This window comes from Oncorhynchus tshawytscha, linkage group LG01 (genome assembly GCF_018296145.1).
Source record: "Oncorhynchus tshawytscha isolate Ot180627B linkage group LG01, Otsh_v2.0, whole genome shotgun sequence".
NCBI lineage: Eukaryota > Metazoa > Chordata > Actinopteri > Salmoniformes > Salmonidae > Oncorhynchus > Oncorhynchus tshawytscha.
In genome coordinates this window covers 74,457,641-74,476,521 of record NC_056429.1, presented here as the reverse complement: position 1 = coordinate 74,476,521, position 18,881 = coordinate 74,457,641, and the positions used below count along the sequence as shown (strand labels likewise).

Genomic DNA, 18,881 nt, shown 5'->3' with positions numbered 1-18,881 from the left:
AAGAATGGTTAATAAAACAACTAAGGGGTGGGGGTCCAAAAACAAATCCCCCCCCCTCAAATTGTTTTATTTTTCCTGTTTTGAATCTCACAATTAAATTGTTTTAGAGAAACATCAAAATTGGATGTTCTGAGTCCATGTCAATGCTTAAATCACATCAGAATAGCATAAATTCTGGAAGGAAACTAACAAATTGATTTGAGTGTAGTTGCCCTTTAATTGTGCATCTGGCCCTTTAACCTCTGAGATCGGTGTCCTTATACTGGGACGGTTGTTGCTAACGTGCGCTAATCTGACTAGAATGACTTAAGTAACATCCAACTTTCAGCACAGCACTTGGTTTGATACATTATTTACCTTCAGAGGTGAATGTATTTACATTCAGTAATCTTGCTCTGGTTTGTCATCCTGAGTGTCCAAGAGATAAAATGTAGCATAGTTTTGTTTGATAAAATCAATTTCTATATTCAAATGTAGGAACTGGGTTCTAAAGTTTGAACCCGTTGTTTCCGTTTTTACACATTGAAAAGGAAATAACGATACCAGCAGACACTTGTCCCTGTATGGAATGAGTTCCGCAACCCTGGTCAAAATGTTGACTTCTTCAAAATATCTCCTTTCCGGTTGACATCAACTTAATTTCCTTTCTTTTTAGGATGCACCTTGGCACATTTGTCTAATTTGGAGAATCAAATGACCAAAATACTTACTTCAAAAACAAGTCCAGGTGGAATTGAGCTCTCGAGGTGCTCTACTATATCCCACACAGTCTAAACCTTTTTCCTTAATCCTTTGTAGGAATCCAAGGTCTAATACGTGATGCTCTTAAGAGACACGAGACAAACAGAAGAACAGATAAGCCAGTTCCTGAGAGAGAATGAAATGTTAGAATATCATATCAAAGTGTTCCCCATCTTGTAGATCCAGTTTGTTCTTCATTCATCTGATCTTGGTTGGACAGAGGTAAAAATATATAGTATCTTTGACTTTGTCACTCTCTGAACTAGGGTTGGTCATTACTCCACGTAGAAGTTGTCCCCAACCACGGATCTAGGATCAGTTTGCCATCACCTAATACACACATGAATGATTAGTGGGGGAAGGGATCTAGGGGCAACAAAGTCATCCTAGTCCTCTGTGTCCATCAGTGAAGGATGCGGTGGAGGTACCTCTCCGGGTCGCTCTCCCCTCCTTTCTTCAGTAGAGCTCCTGGTCTGACTGGTCTCTCAGAGGCCCCTGCAGGCCCTTGGCCCTCAGTTAGGTCCTCTCTGACTCCTGTAGCACCTCTGGGGCCCTTATGAGTCAGTGGCTGTGTATCTGGGCTGCTGTGTTTTGCTCTTGCCTCAGTCTTGTTGTCTGATGACTGCTCTTTGCTCTGCTGGCTACTCTCTGAACTCTTACCAATCCTGTAGAAACAAGCCACAAAGTTCAGGGAGTTATTGTGCTCTGTGAGGACTTGGAAAAAGTTGAATGTTATGAAGGATTCAAAGCAGACATTTTAATCTCTAGATTTTGTGTGAGACATTTCTCTTGATTGTGATTGAATGGTGTGTGCGCGATTGTATGTGGAGAATGGGAAGGCATTGAGAGCATTCGGTGTGTGTGAGAGACAGTCACCCACCTCAGATGCTTGAACACCCATAACCAGCATGGTCCTAGTGTCTCTCCCCTCAATTTACCAGTGTGTAAATATTCATGATTATTATACATTTATATCAAATTATTATTTTTGTAAATCATAACAGCATATTACATAATGCCAACCCACCTCAGATGAGTAAACGCCCGGAGCCAGCGCGACCCCAGTGTGCCTCGCCCCTCCACCCTGAGTCCTCTCCGTCGGCCCCTCGCCCTCAGTCCTATCAGGGCCTGGGCCAGCTCAGCCTCGTCCCCGTGGCCCCACACCAGCTCAGCCCTCTGCTCTGCATCCTGGTCCCCAGCTGCTGTGAACAGCCTCTGCAGCTGACGCAGGTTCACCTTGGGGGGGTTGTGCATTAACAACCTTTATACAGCCAGAAGATTGAATGATTCCTAATTGCTGTTCCTTACCCTAACCTCACCCCATTAATCCAAACCCTTGACATTTGTTAATCACTATGCCTAACCTATACCTCTGAATCTGCTTCCTAAATAATACCAAACTCACTCCGCCAAAGATGTTCCCTGAGCCAGCCTTCCTACTCCTCCGCTCAGCGAGACGCCACAGTGTGGAGGGCCCTGCCACCGTGGAGGAGAGAGACGGAGAGGCTGCCTCCGCATCCATCCTCCCCAAGTGAGAGGCTGCAAGGGCGGTAGGCGATGCCGCGAGATGGGCCTTCCTGTGGAGGATAGGAAAGGTTAGGGATAAGTGCTAGAACTCACTTGTTGCAATTGTATGTCATGTCAGTCTGTTTCTATGGGCAACGTGACCTTACTCAGAGGAATGATTGTGCTAGTTACAGACTTGGGATGGTGTGACTGAAGCATGTCCTGGCCAAGGGAAACTCCAGGTTCTTATTTTTTCCTGGCCAGGTTATGGTTTAGGAAAAACTCCTGGCCTTGTGTGAGGGCACACTGTAGGATGCAAGGCAAGCTCCTGCCAGTCTCTACCATTCCTTGATTATTTAATCCTGCTTGACAGAGCAGAGGGGAACTTAATCGGTCTTGCTTGAAAGCCCATTACACTGCAGATGGTAATAATCAATCTAGCTATACAATAACTCTGGTAAGAACCAGTCCACCTAGTAACTAAGTCTGCTTGGTCACATGAGGAACTGTAATGGTATTAGCAGAGTAGCTACCTGGCTGTGTCACTAGATCAACTGTACTGGAGGAAATAAGGGCTCTGCTCCAATAGTCACACTAGAATTCCACTTGGAATGCATGCACAATACATTTCCCAATTTTAAGTTCTCTCACTCAGAAAGCCACTAAAATATTATGCACCGAAGATGACTCACATCAATAATGTAATTCAAAGGCCTTTAACTTAAGTAATTGCATTAAAAAATCAAATCAAATTTATTTATATAGCCCTTCGTACATCAGCTGATATCTCAAAGTGCTGTACAGAAACCCAGCCTAAAACCCCAAACAGCAAGCAATGCAGGTGTAGAAGCACGACCTTTTAACACATGACAAACACTTGCACAATATGGGCGAGCCTAACCGAACCAAACAGAATGTTGTCCCACTCAATCAGCTGGCAAATTTCACAAACACTTCCAGTTGATTATGAGGGAACATGCTTCAGTCCACTACAATGTGTTAGGAGATTGAAAATAAGAGGGACTGAACCTACTTGCGCTGCAACCAGTCAGGTAAACACTTATCTCCACCTCCTACCATCAAGGACAAACAACCTGTAGTTAGTGTAAATAATTTTAGTAAACATTCTGGCTTGTATAGCCTTTTTTTAGGCAGATGTCCTTCAGATTGAATATCCATGGGGTAAACCTTCAATGAACAAAAAAGCAAATACAAAAACAGAAATACACAAGAGTACATAAACCTAAGACTGTCGAGATAACTGACACATTTCAAATGTATGGGGTTAACGTTTGTTACAATTTCTACCCCATGGAACGGTATGTTTAGGCAAAGCAGACACACGCACTTTTCGTTGGCGTGCAGATGTGACATTCAAAGCCAATTAGCCTATCCAGTGAGGCAATAAGGGCCGACAATAACGATTTCTATTTTGTTAGTTGGCGTCAAAATAAATATTTGGACTTATTTTCTGTAAAAAATTAAAAAAAAGTACAAGGTCAGAGCTACGGTGCATCCAAACAAATTAATTATAATATTAGTACTCTACACAATATAGGTCAAGTCTCATGCATGAAAGCCGAATAAAAGACTAGCCTAAACACGTTCTTACCCGGCGACCAAGATGATAGCGACTTTCGTTCTGATGCTTTTCCCAAGAGAAATTCCTCTAAATCCTTTTGTGCTATGCTAAGGTTATTTCGTCAATATGGCTAACAAATACCTTTGATTTATATGTTGCTCTGTCCACTCGTCGTTGATGTGGAGTAGTAGTTTGGGGTCTATACACCAATGAAAGCGGATATGGTAATTAATCCCACTTTATAGGGCCACTGGAAGTTTTCTCGAGCAATCAGAAGGTTTGTGTGCGGGTTGAGGTGTGAAGCCCCGCCCCTTGGCCGCGTAGTTAATCCATTGACGTCAATGTTTCTGGCATGAGGCTGTGTGTGAAACACTGAGGTATCAGAGACGATTCATGATTATAGGAGCGACAAAAAGTCTCTCCCAGACTGTGTGTGTGTGTGTGTGCGTGCGTGCGTGTATACAACATCTCCATGTGCACACTAACTTCACAAGTCACAGGGGGTTGCAAGAGTTGAATCTACTCATGACATGAAGGTATAACTGCATCATGGGACTTGACATCATGCTAACAATAAAGGCTAGGTTTACACAGGCAGCCCAATTCTGATATTTTTTTCCACTAATTCGTCTTTTGACCAATCACATCAGATCTTTTCACATCAGCTCTTTTTCAGAGCTGATCTTATTGGTTACAAGACCCACGTGAACCCATCACTAGGTTGCCATTATTCATTAGACATAAATCCTTTTCCTATGTATTTTATTTTCATAACAATTGCAGAAGAAATGTCCCAAAGTAGCCATACAACAAATTATCATGCTCATCTCTCATTTATTTGGACCTAGTAGCCTAGTAAATAGATAGGCTATATGTATTTAAAGTTTTTTTTAAATCATAGGCAGTGCGGTTTATAATACAGGTATTCAGTCAAATGTAACAATATTTTACATTGAAGTAGGCCTTAGCAAGCTACTGTAAGTACTGCAATTGCTTTTTCCCCCCATCTGCCTTAGACTATTATTTCAGAATTCGCAGGCAGTCCATCTTATTTAGATTGGTGGAAAAGTTGATGCAAAACATTGTTGAATTCACTGCTGACAGGTCCACAGTTTACCATTGTTTTTTCTTTCAGAAACTGACAGTCCTTTTCCAGATAAATAATGAATTACTGCTAAAGATTAAAACATCCTGCCAACCAAGGTTATTATTGTTTATTTCTATTAGTTTTTAGATTTTTATTTGAAATTGAGTTAAGTTTCAGTTCATTTTCAGACTTGATTTACTAGTTTCCTTTTAGTTTCAGGTTGATAAAAACATTTGTATCTCATTTTTATATAATTTAGTATCAGTTTTAGTTTTAGGGACAGAACGTAGCCTTTCCATGGGGGGCTAGGAGCCATTTGTGTTGTTGGCCTGTAGTTATTTTTTTGCGGATGTCACTTCTTGTCACTGGGGGGCAGTAATACATAAGGTGACTTGGAGAGACATAAAATCTATGTATCAGTGGAGCCTCAGGGGAGAATTATTCTCCTCAGTGAATTTCACAAAAAAATATAAAATCTAATATTGTAACATTAAAAAAGTTATCCTTTGTAGGTAAAACTATACTAAATATATTAATGTCACCAAATAATTGATTAAATCACACTGTTTTGCAATGAAGGTAGCCTCAACAGCACTCTGTAGGGTAACGCCATGGTGTAGCCCGAGGACAGCTAGTTTCCATCCTCATATGGGTATATTGACTTCAATACAAAAACTAGGAGGATCATGGTTCTCACCCCCTTCCATAGACTTCCCTAGTAATTATGACAACTTCCAGGAGACATCCTCCAACCTATCAGAGCACTTGCAGCATGTTATGCACCCAATCAAAGGATCAGAGAATTAATCTAGTACTGAAAGCATAAACTACAGCTAGATAACACTGTAGTGCATAAAATGTGGTGAGTAGTTGACTCAAAGAGAGAGAAAGCCAATAGTTTAACAATTTTGAACAAATTAATTTCTTTAAAAATGAAGGAGACGAGAGAGAGAGAGAGAGAGCTAGCTATATTTCGTTGTATTTCTTTCACTTTCACTTAGCTAGTGAATGCAGCTAGTTCAGCTTACTCACACACCTGGTTCAAACAGAGAGGGATGCTACTGTATGTTAGCTAGCTGGCTATGCCTATCCAACACTGGAACTCTTCCAAGTCAAGGTAAGCTTTTGGTTTTATACATTTATTGCCACCGGGGTCCATCGGTGTAACTGCTAAACTGTAGAGGGTTTACTAACCCAAACAATTCGAGCTTCTACTTTTAAAAATCCACCTTTCCAGAAACAAGTCTCTCACCGTTGCCGCTTGCTATAGACCACTCTCTGCCCCCAGCTGTGCCCTGGACACCATATGTGAACTGATTGCCCCCCATCTATCTTCAGAGCTAGTGTTGCTAGGTGACCTAAACTGGGACATGCTTAACACCCTGGTCATCCTGCAATCTAAGTTTGAGGCCCTCAATCTCTCACAAATTATCAATGAACCCACCAGGTACAACCACAAATCCGTAAACACGGGCACCCTCATAGATATCATCCTCACCAACTTGCCCTCCAAATATACCTCTGCTGTTTTCAACCAAGATCTCAGCGATCACTGCCTCATTGCCTGCATCCGTAACGTGTCTGCAGTCAAACGACCACCCCGCAAGCAGGCCTTCCTAATCGACCTGGCCCGGGTATCCTGGAAGGATATTGACCTCATCCCGTCAGTAGAGGATGCATGGTTGTTCCTCAAAAGTGCCTTCCTCACCATCTTAAATAAGCATGCCCCTTTCAAAAAATGTAGAACCAGGAACAGATAAAGCCCTTTGATATCTCCAGACCTAACTGCCCTTGACCAGCACAAAAACATCCTGTGGCGTTCTGCATTAGCATCGAATAACACCCGTGATATGCAACTTTTCAGGGAAGTTAGGAACCAATATACACAGGCAGTTAGGAAAGCTAAGGCTAGCTTTTTAAAGCAGAAATTTGCATCCTGTAGCACAAACTCAAAAAAGTTCTGGGACACTGTAAAGTCCATGGAGAATAAGAGCACCTCTTCCCAGCTGCCCACTGCACTGAGGCTAGGAAACACTGTCACCACCGATAAATCCACTATAATTGAGAATTTCAAAAACCATTTTTCTACGGCTGGCCATGCTTTCCACCTGGCTACACCTACCCCGGTCAACAGCCATGCATTCCCCACAGCAACTTGCCCACGCCTCCCCCATTTCTCCTTCACCCAAATCCAGACAGCTGATGTTCTTAAAGAGCTGCAAAACCTGGACCCCTATAAATCAGCCGGGCTAGACAATCTGGACCCTCTCTTTTAAAAAAATATCTGGCGAAATTGTTTGCAACCCCTATTAATAGCCTATTCAACCTCTCTTTCGTATCGTCTGAGATTCCCAAAGATTGGAAAGCTGCCGCGGTCATCCCCCTCTTCAAAGGGGGAGACACTCTCGACCCAAATTGCTACAGACCTATATCTATCCTTTCTAAGGTCTTCGAAAGCCAAGTCAACGAACAGATTACCGACCATTTCGAATCCCACCGTACCTTCTCCGCTATGCAATCTGGTTTCTGAGCTGGTCATGGGTGCACCTCAGCCACGCTCAAGGTCCTAAACGATATAACCGCCATCGATAAGAGATATTACTGTGCAGCCGTATTCATCGACCTGGCCAAGGCTTTCGACTCTGTCAATCACCCAATTATTATTGGCAGACTCAACAGCCTTGGTTTCTCAAATGATTGCCTCACCTGGTTCACCAACTACTTCTCTGATAGAGTTCAGTGTGTCAAATCGGAGGGCCTGTTGTCCGGACCTCTGGCAGTCTCTATGGGCGTGCCACAGGGTTCAATTCTCGGGCCGACTCTCTTCTCTGTATACATCAATGATGTCGCTCTCGCTGCTGGTGATTCTCTGATCCACCTCTACCAAGACGACACCATGCTGTATACTTCTGGCCCTTCTTTGGACACTGTGTTAACTAACCTCCAGACGAGCTTCAATGCCATTATAACTCTCCTTCCGTGGCCTCCAACTGCTCTAAAACTAAGTGCATGCTCTTCAACCGATCACTGCCCGCACCTGCCCGCCTGTCCAGCATCACTACTCTGGACGGTTCTGACTCAGAATATGTGGACAACTACAAATACCTAGGTGTCTGGCTAGACTGTAAACTCTCCTTCCAGACTCACATGAAGCATCTCCAATCCAAAATTAAATCTAGAATCGGCTTCCTATTTCGCAACAAAGCATCCTTCCCTCATGCTTTCGGATGGGACGTTAAACGGGTGTCCTGACTCTCTGAGGTCATTAAAGATCCCATGGCACTTATCGTAAGAGTAGGGGTGTTAACCCCGGTATCCTGGCTAAATTCCCAATCTGGCCCTCAAACCATCACGGTCACCTAATAATCCCCAGTTTACAATTGGCTCATTAATCCCCCTCCTCTCCCCTCTAACTATTCTCCAGGTCGTTGCTGCAAATGATAATGTCTTCTCAGTCAACTTTTTTTAGCCTGGTCACAGACAGCTGATGTGTTGTGCACTGAAGTCCACAAGCAAAGGGAAAGCATCATGCAATAGCCTAAACCCATCAATGTTACATTGAGCTGGGTGAATGGAATATGAATGACAGTCATCCAATATGCTATAATAGGAATAAGACCATGGTCATTAAAAAAATAATCATCCTCCCTCTTCTTAAACTGCACCAATCGCCACTGATCTGTATCTGTGTTATAATGGCATCTGTGAGAGCATGGGCATCACCATTGAGGCCTTCCCCATCTTGAAATAGTCCATTTTCTTCTTCACAAGTAAAATTTGTGACACGGCTGTAACAACTCCAACCGGGTCTTCGGGTAATGCCAACCGGGTCATCAGGAGGGATCAGCCAATGAAACTGGAAGTCCCGCCCAGTTGACTAAATCAAAATGGCGAAAGTCCTTAATGGCGCTGCCCATGTTAACACAGCCCATGTTAAAACAGGCTTTTGGCCACTAGAGGACTCCATACAACTCCATGGCCAGGACATAGGTTTGATTAGGTTTCAATTATAAATCAATCCTAATGTGTCTTGGATTTAAAGGATATGTGCCTAAACTGGTGCAAGAAATATGGTGGAAGGAAACTCTCTTTCCATGTTTAAACCAATCCAATGTTTTTTAAAACTTTAGTAGTAGATGTAAGAAGAATCAAGTACTTTTACCTTTATCTGACAGAAAGAGAGAGGAAAAAACAACTCATTAAGTCATGGCACATTTGACATGTTATTTTTATGTAATATTTATCATTATTACTGACTAACCCCTTTAAATAGTGTTAATAACAACAGCTGCATAAAACAAACTGTTTCAGAGAGGTGGTCGTTGGGTTTCTCAAACCTGATGATAATTGTCCACAGACAGAGAATATTCTCTCCACAAACACTTGGGATGCAGGGGAAGAAACTAGATTCAGTGCCACAGGGCACGCACAGCTTTGGATAAACATCCATCCTTGCCTTCCAGAACTGGAGAGGTGACTCTGTAAACATGCACCCCTTTACCTCTTCCAGGTATTTCTGCAGCTTACACAGGGGCAGTTAATGCCCAGCCAGGTCGACCCCCGGCTGGACAGTGACCTCAGAAACAATCTTTGTTTCGAGGAGGCTATATTTCTGAAGCACTGTATGTAGTCGAGATGCTTGCTGGGTTCACCGTACTGACATCTTCCTGGGGTCCTGCTGCTCTCTGTTGAGCAAAGTGATAGAGACACACTTGGGTCCATAAGGCAAGCTACTGCAGGGGTTGGATCGAAGTTGGCTGCCAGAGGATTCAGTATACATGCGAAGAACAGTAAGTTCAGGAGGACCTGTGCCAACTGTTTTGCAACAATAGTGTCTGCAAGTGTGCCTCAAGGTTGAGAGGGCACGGCACCACATCAGACAGCTAGCTACTGGCTATGAGTTTGAAGTTGGTCAGTGTGGATGGCGAATGGCTCCAGCAACTTCACAAGACGTTCTAGCTTGGACCAGTCACGCTCTGTGATCGCACTCAAATTTCTTCCCTATTAGCTCGTGATAGCTAGTTATGGTGATGCACAAGTTAGGCCTATTTGAAACATCAGCGTCTATTGGCAGATTCAGCTCAATAACCCCATTTAGAAAACAATCTTGAAAACCCCATTTAATTTTTGCTCAAAGCCTAGAAGAAAACCATTACAACTGAACATAATTTATCATGGTTTTTATTTGATTTCAGTTCGGTTTGGAGTCAAAGCTAAAAGTTTCATATATGTATTTTTTACTGAATTGTTTTTCCAATTTTAGTTTTTCTTTTTAGTTTCTGTTTTCATTTACTATAATAACCTTACTGCCAACACAGTAAATAGACTGGTAGCTTATGTAAAATATTTGACAGTATGGGTAGGCTACAGTATTGCTGTGCAATAGGAGCCCAACATCATTGCCTATACCAAGGCAGGATGGAGAAACCCAATAATCTATTGATAAACTAAAAATGTGTCTTTTGCATCTCACGGCCTAATGCCAATAGTTACAAATTATACAGCAAATAAAGGGCATTATTGTCACCATAAAAGGTGAATGGAGGACATTTTCCACTTTTATTGCTTGTTCCTGCGAGCACAATTTTATTTATAACGTGAAACATGTTATGTATGGCCTGAGGCATCATGCCCATAGCACATCCCCCCTCAGATTTCTCCTATTAAAACGTTTTATTATTTAATCAAATAGATTTTGTTCCTCTCTGTAATACCACAAGCCACGTAGCAATTTAAAAAAATTGTCTTTAGCTAGCCCAGATAGGTTCCCAATCTCCCAACCTTACAACTAGCTACCAAGAAGCCATTTCAGGCTATCAATCAAGTTAGAGTAGCTAGCTTGTCTAACTATCTTAGCTGGCATGCCTGCTGACAAGTTTGGTAGACTTTAGAAAAGCAAGCAATTACTAAATGTACTGAATAAGACTAACATTCCTTATAATCTTTTACCCAGATTTGAACAAATGCAGAAAAGCATATTCAATGTTTCTTTAAGAACATAACCACCAGTCAGGAGGATACAGACAGCTCAAGATGTACTTTGCATTCGGAAAGTATTCAGACTCCTTCCCTTTTTCCACAGCTTTTTACGTTACGGTCTTATTCTAAAATTGATTAAATGTATTTCTTTCCTCATCAATCACACACACGATTTTTCAACAAGATCTCACGGTTTGACCAATTTAACTTCAAATTTCGAAGGTGTCAAATTTCAAATGTCAAATTTCAAAGTGTTTTTGCACGCTGAGTTGCTCCGCTGCTATTGCTGGAGCCTCGCGGTTGGTTAAGTTTAGGCATTCATTCTGAATGTTTAAGTTACGAGTTAAAGTTTGGGATAGGGTTAAAACAACAACAAAAAAGGGTTCTCCCAAGTGGCGCAGGGGTCTAAGGTGTCACTACAGACCCGGGTTCGATCCTGGGCTGTATCACAACCTGCTGTGAAAGGGAGTCCTATAGGGCGGCGCACAATTAGCCCAGCATCGTCTGGATTATGGGAGGGTTTTTAGTCTATTCTGATGGGAGGTTACAGGGCTAATAGTACTATGGAAGGCTCCTGATCAGTTCTTCCTAACAGATTAATAGCTGACTTACAGTGGCTTGCAAAAGTATTCACCCCCCTTAGCATTTTTCCTATTTTGTTGCCTTACAACCTGGAATTCAAATTGATTTTGGGTGGGTTTGTATCATTTGATTTACACAACATGCTTACCACTTTGAAGATGCAAAATATTTTTTATTGTGAGAAACAAAGGAATAAGACAAAAAAAACTGAAAACTTGAGCGTGCATAACTATTCAACCCCCAAAGTCAATACTTTGTCGAGCTACCTTTTGCAGCAATTATAGCTGCAAGTCTCTTGGGGTATGTCTCTATAAGCTTGGCACATCTAGCCACTGGGATTTTTGCCCATTTTTCAAGGCAAAACTGCTCCAGCTCCTTCAAGTTGGATGGGTTCCAGGAATCCTTAAGGCATACCAGAGATTCTCAATTGGATTGAGGTCTGGGCTTTGACTAGGCCAATCCAAGACATTTAAATCATTCCCCTTAAACCACTCGAGTGTTGCTTTAGCAGTATGCTTAGGGTCATTGTCCTGCTGGAAGGTGAACCTCTGTCCCAGTCTCAAATCTCTGGAAGACTGAAACAGGTTTCCCTCAAGAATTTCCCTGTATTTTTGCGCCATCCATCATTCCTTCAATTCTGACCAGTTTCCCAGTCCAAGCCGATGAAAAACATTCCAACAGCATGATGCTGCCACCACCATGCTTCACTGTGGGGATGGTGTTCTCGGGGTGATGAGAGGTGTTGGGTTTGTGCCAGATATAGCATTTTCTTCGATGGCCAAAAAGCCATCGAGGAAATTTTAGTCTCATCTGACCAGAATACCTTCTTCCATATGTTTGGGGAGTCTCCCACATGCCTTTTGGCGAACACCAGATGTTTACTTATTTTTTCTTGAAGCAATAGCTTTTTTTCTGGCCACTCTTCCATAAAGCCCAGCTCTGTGGAGTGTGCGGCTTAAAGTGGTCCTATAGACAGATACTCTAATCTCAACTGTGGAGCTTTACAGCTCCTTCAGGGTTATCTTTTGTCTCTTTGTTGCCTCTCTGATTATTAATTCCCTTCTTGTCTGGTCTATGAGTTTTGGTGTGCGGCCCTCTCTTGGCAGGTTTGTTGTGGTCCCACATTCTTTCCATTTTTTAATAATGGATTTAGTGCTGCTCCGTGGGATGTTCAAAGTTTCATATATTTTTTAATAACCCAACCCTGATTTGTACTTTGTCCCTGACCTGTTTGGAGAGCTCCTTGGTCTTCATGGTGCCACTTGCTTGGTTGCAGACTCTGGGGCCTTTTGGAACTGGTGTATATATACTGAGATCATGTGACACTTAGATTGCACGAAGGTGGACTTTACTTAACTAACTATGTGACTTCTGGAGTTTATTTTTTATTTTATTTCACCTTTTTTAACCAGGTTGGCCAGTTGAGAACAAGTTCTCATTTACAACTGCGACCTGACCAAGATAGAGCAAAGCAGTGCGACACAGACAACACAGAGTTACACATGGGATAAACAAATGCACAGTACATAACACAATAGAAAAGTCTATACACAGTGTGTGCAAATGTAGAAAGATTAGGGAGGTAAGGCAATAAATAGGCCATAGTGGCGAAATAATTGCAATTTAGCAATTAAACACTGGAGTGATAGATGTGCATAAGGTGTATGTGGAAGTAGAGATACTGGGGTGCAGAGGAGCAAAAAATAAAAAAAACAATATGTGGATAAGATAGTTGGGTGGGCTATTTACAGATGGGCTATGTACAGGTGCAATGATCGGTAAGCTGCTCTGACAGCTGATGCTTGGTCAGGGAGACATAAGTCTCCAGCTTCAGTGATTTTTGCAATTCGTTCCAGTCATTGGCAGCAGAGAACTGGAAAGAACTGGAAGGAAAGGCGGCCAAAGGAGGAGTTGGCTTTGTGGTTGACCAGTGAAATATGCCTACTGGAGCGTGTGCTACGGGTGGGTGCTGCTATGGTGACCAGTGAGCTGAGATAAGGCGGGGCTTTACCTAGCAAAAACTTATAGATGACCTGGAGCCAGTGGGTTTGGTGAAGAATATGAAGTGAGGGCCAGCCAACAACAGCATACAGGTCGCAATGGTGGGTAGTATATGGGGCTTTGGTAACAAAATGGATGGCACTGTGATAGACCACATCCAATTTTCTGAGTAGAGTGTTGGAGGCTATTTTGTAAATGACATCGCTGAAGTCAAGGTTCTGCAGGAAAGTCGGTTTTACGAGGGTATGTTTGGCAGCATGAGTGGAGGAGGTTTTGTTGCGAAATAGGAAGCTGATTCTAGATTTAATTTTGGATTGGTTATTGGTTTCACCAGATCTTATTTAGGGTCTTCATAGCAAAGGGGGTGAATACATATTCACGCAACACTTTTCAGTTTTTAAATTTTTAGATTACATTTTTTTTCATTTCACTTCTCCAATTTGTACAATTTTGTGTATGTCCATTACATGAAATTCTAATAAAAATACATTTAAATTACAGGTTGTAATGCAACAAAAATCCAATCAAATTTTATTTGTCACATACATATGGTTAGCAGATGTTAATGCAAGTGTAGCGAAATGCTTGTGCTTCTAGTTCCAAATCAACAAGGGGGTGAATACTTTTGCAAGGCACTATAACTCAACTCTATGGTGAATGACGTTTATTATGAACTCCACCAACGGAGTCGAGCTGTGAAGAGGCTTCATTTCACCCAAGGTCAATCATTTTTATTCATAAACGCTTACCATGTACCAACATTGTGTATATGTTTACGTGCCCGTGTGGGCCAAACAAAAATAAAATAAGAATATCTGAACATAAAACAGCTTTCCGCACTGGCAATATTGAATATGCTATGGCAAAACACGGCCCATCGTCCTCCTTGCGCTTTGTGGGCCTGGAACAGGTCACACCTATTAGAGGTGGTAACCACCCTAAAATGATCTCACAATGAGATGTGTTTTGGATTGATAGATTTGAGAGGTGTTTTGGATTGATATATTTTATATATCATGCATCCTTGATGTCTAAATGATAATTTCTCAATCAGACCTTTTTTGTTGATTATATGGCTGCGCTGTATTTTGAATGCTTATGTATATGTATATTTTATTACATTCAATCACGGTATTTCTATCCAGATGTATAACGGTTCTGTAACGGCAGACGCTGGGAGACGAGAAGCAACCACAGGGTGTGGATTTAATAATAAATAGACATGAAACAAAACAAGAACAGCATCTGGACAGGAGAAACATAACAACATCAATGCTGACTCAGGAATGAAACTGAGGAAGTGACAGATAAAGGGGAAGTAAATTACTGTATTGCAAAATGTACAATGATGGAGTCCAGGTGAGTCCCATATTTAAGCACAGGTGCGCGTAACGATGGTGGCAGGTGTGCGTAATGATAAGTGAACTGGTGACCTCGAGCACCTGAGAGGGAGAGTGGGAGCAGACTTGACAAGATGTCTATTTTTTATACTCCAACGTGTGCAAAGCTGTCATCAAGGCGAAGGGTGGCTACTTTGAAGAATGTAAGAATCACCTGGACCTCAATGACGTGATGGAGTCCAGGTGAGTATCATAATTAAGCGCATGTGCGCATACTGATGAGTGAACTTGTGACATCGAGCACCGGAGAGGGGGAGAGGCGGAGCAGGAGCGGACATGACAGATGTCTATTTTTATACCCAAACGTGTACAAAGCTGTCATCAAGACAAAGAGTGGCTACTTTGAAGAATCTAAAATCTAAAATATATTTAGATTTGTTTAACACTTTTTTGGTTACTACATGATTCCATATGTGTTATTTCAGGGTTTTGATCAGTGGTGGAAAAAGTACCCAATTATAATACTTAAAAGTAACAAGTAAAAGTACAGATGCCTTAATAGAAAGTTACTCAAGTAAAAGTGAAAGTCACCCAGTAAAATACTACTTGAGTAAAAGTCTAAAAGTATTTGGTTCTAAATATACTTAAGTATCAAACATATATGGAATTGGTACAATAAACTTAAGTACTAAAAGTAAAAGTATAAATAATTTCAAATTCCTTATATTAAGCAAAGCAGATGGCACCATTGTCTTGTTTATAAAATGTACAGATAACCAGGGGTACACTCCAACACTCAGACATCATTTACAAATGATGCATTTGTGTTTAATGAACCTGCCAGATCAGAGGCAGTAGGGATGTCCATGTGTTCTCTTGATAAGTGCGTGAATTTGACCATTTTCCTGTCCTGCTAAGCACTCGACATGTAACGAGTACTTTTGGGTGTCAGGGAAAATGTATGGAGTAAAAAGTATATTATTTTCTTCAGGAATGTAGTGAAGTAAAAGTAGTCAAAAATATAAATACTAAAGAAAAGTACAGATACCCAAAAAACTACTTAAGTAGTACTTTAAAGTATTTTTACTTAAGTACTTTACACCACTGGTTTCGATGTCTTCACCATTATTCTACAATGTACTGTATAAAATAGTAAAAATACAGAAAATCCCTTGATGAGTAGGTGTGTCCAAACTTTTGACTGGTACTGTATATATATATATATATATATATATATATATATATATATATATATATATATATATATATATATAATAATATAATAATAATATATATATAATAATTAACTTTTAACAAGTCACACCTGTTAATTGAAATGCATTTCAGGTGACTACCTCATGAAGCTGGTTGAGAGAATGCCAAGAGTGTGCAAAGCTGTCATCAAGGCAAAGGATGACTATTTTGAAGAATCTAAAATCTCAAATATATTTTGATTTTGTTTAACACTTAAAAAAGTTACTACATGATTCCATATGTTATATGTTATTTCAGAGTTTTGATGTCTTTACTATAATTATACAATGTAGAAAATAGTAAAAATAAAGAAAAAACCCTTAATGAGTAGGTGTGTCCTTTTGACTGGTACTGTATGTAATGTAAATGTGTTGTAATTTACGATGTATGATATTATTCCAGTTTAAATAATAAAGATAGACTAATTTTATTTTTTAAAGTAAAAAAAGTGACAAAATAAGAAATGATTGTCTCATGAAAGAGAAAAATAAACAGAGTAAGCACTCCCCCCCAGTAGGAGGAGGAGGAGCAGCCTTGGAATTCCAGTCCGTCCCCTGTCTCCTTCCCCCAACCCCTGGGTGAGAGGGGAGTGCTGTAGCCCTCCAAAGGAAACGGAAGAGACGAAACTCACAAAATCCTCATTTTAAAACCCCGGGGCTGTGAAGAAGAAAAGACAACTCTTTGACAAACTTGACACTTTATAACCACCTATTTAACACTCCACCCTCGCTTTTTATTTGTCATTTTTTTGTTGCTGTTTTTATTTTCATTTTGTGGCAGATTTTAAGACCCAGTGCTCAGTTAAAGGACCCAGTGTTCGCTGGATTAGAGATGCCCCCCCAGCCGGAGGTGAACAAACATTTCTGGGACTTCCTAAAGAGTTTTCTCGGCATTATCCGAATCCTCCAAATCCTTTTCGGAGCAGGACTATGGGTCACAATCGCCGCCAACAAATACGAAGGCTCCATCCACTTCGTCCTGTTCGTGGCCGTGCTCTTCTGGCTCCTCACCCTCACCGCGTTTTTTATCACTCTCCTGGACAAACAGGACCTTGTCCCCGTCTTGGGAGGGGACCGGTGGTTGCTTAGCAACCTGGTTCATGACATCGCTGCTGCGGTGCTGTATCTACCGGCGATCGGCGTCATGATCTACAAGACAGGGCGGTACGAGTACTGCAACCTGGAGCAATATAAACACCACTGCCTGTATAAAGTCTATCTGGCTGCTGCCGTGTTCGCATGTCTGGCCGCTGTTGTGTATCTTGTCTCGTCGGTGTATGTTGGCTGTAGGAAGTGCCGGGGAGAGCAGACGGTGGTTTGAGAGAGGGGAGGACAGAGGGGGACAAAGGTGGAAGGGATATGTTGGAGGACTGGGGGAGGGAGGCAAGAGCTCTCCCTGGATAGGGGAGAGGAGAGGGGGTATTTTCTGTCCCACAAAGCAGTGTCCTCTTGTCTTGGCGCAAACCCCTATAGGTTTGTCCATATTTTGTTCCGTAATTTAATGGCAGCATAATTTCAGTAGTTTATCAACGTTGGCTACGGTACAATACTTTTTTTGGTACAGTGTTTGTGCGTTGACTGACAACAACATTCCGAAACCATGAGCAGTCTACCGGACCTTTTACCAATGCCTTTGAAAAGCATACCTCTTATGCTTTGCAGCGTACTACAAGCTGTAATAGCAGGGACATGATATGACATGCCTTTGATATGAAGATAACTACACCATATTTGTTGCCAATGTTTTTTTTGTTTCCTTTTAGCCAGAAATAACACATGTCTATATCAAAAACAATTATGTTCCTAATTATTCCTGAAGTGTCCTTCATGTTAAAACCAAATGTTGATGAATTAAAACCAATGTCACTGAACACCAGAGACAAGGTTCTCTTATTTGGTAATAACACCTTCTCCATGTAGGGGCAGATATCATTTACAGAAGTAGCCTATTGCTACCACTATTATTGTCATTATTTTGCAGTAATAGTTCTACACCAGTTTGTTTCATTAATAACTATTTCCAGAGTTATTTCAAATCTGAAAAGTATACAACTGCAGACTCTGTGTGTTTGCACCTGTTTGTGAATGATTATGGTGTTGGTGGCTTTCCAAAATGAGAAGCCAGTTTAGTGCTGGGAGCCCTCAGCTACTTCCTGTCTGAGACAAACATGCTTAACCAATCAGCAGGGGTCTCTGGGATGCCACATGAAAGACATGGAACAGCGTGTGCTTTTACTCTGTAATCTCTGTGACTGGAACTATGTGTGTCTGGGTAGGGATTTATGTGATTATTGTTATATCTGTGTGTGTCTGTGTGACTATGTGTGTGTGTGTGAGAGAGAGAGAGAGATGATACTGACTGGGAAGGGGAAGTTCTTACAATTATTAATGGTGGGGGGTTGAGGGTGTGTGTGTGGAGAGGGGGTGAGAAGTGTTGATAAGTGGTCTGCAGGGAGAGTAGATGAGTAGTGGTCTATTCCAGGCAAACCCACATTTCCTGCTAACTTAGAAAGCAAAAAGAAAAGCATGCGTGGCATGACAACGACAACAGAGTTGGAATAAGCAGAAATAAATCCAGCCACAGAGTGTATGACACAGGCTAAACCTAGCAATGTGAAAATGAAGGAAGAGATGTGAAAATGTTGGGAGGACCCATGTTCTGTGCTGAGCCCTGAGTAGACTGGAGGACACAAAACACAAGATGGAATGGTGAGGCTAATGTTGAACAGATGCACTGCAGGGATAGACTGTAAATCTACCACAGTGTGTGTGAGTCATAAGTGATGGATCTGCAGCACAGCCTAAGCAAA

The 18,881-nt window shown here is 41.5% G+C and overlaps 2 protein-coding genes across 14 annotated transcripts; one reads left to right on the top strand and one right to left on the bottom strand.

The window, feature by feature from the left end:
• On the bottom strand, positions 1-4,075 carry LOC112256598 (arginine vasopressin-induced protein 1). Of its 13 annotated transcripts, none has more exons than XM_024429945.1 (5): positions 3,860-4,049; positions 3,281-3,341; positions 2,147-2,318; positions 1,769-1,977; positions 1-1,406 (listed from the first exon to the last, which is right to left on the bottom strand). In XM_024429945.1, exons 2-5 carry the CDS (start codon positions 3,325-3,327, stop codon positions 1,145-1,147), a joined length of 690 nt encoding a protein of 229 aa, XP_024285713.1. In that variant the 5' UTR covers positions 3,328-3,341; positions 3,860-4,049; the 3' UTR covers positions 1-1,144. The 13 variants fall into 13 exon arrangements, with proteins under 13 accessions (XP_024285713.1, XP_024285747.1, XP_024285729.1 ...); XM_024429979.1 differs by having other exon boundaries at positions 2,147-2,609; positions 3,281-3,320; positions 3,860-4,048; XM_024429961.1 differs by having other exon boundaries at positions 3,281-3,320; positions 3,860-4,048.
• Positions 4,076-16,646: 12,571 nt separating this feature from the next.
• On the top strand, positions 16,647-17,942 carry marveld1 (MARVEL domain containing 1). The gene has a single exon (XM_024424416.2). The coding sequence runs from the start codon at positions 16,904-16,906 to the stop codon at positions 17,390-17,392; it is 489 nt and encodes a 162-aa protein (XP_024280184.1). The 5' UTR covers positions 16,647-16,903; the 3' UTR covers positions 17,393-17,942.
• Positions 17,943-18,881: the final 939 nt, after the last annotated feature.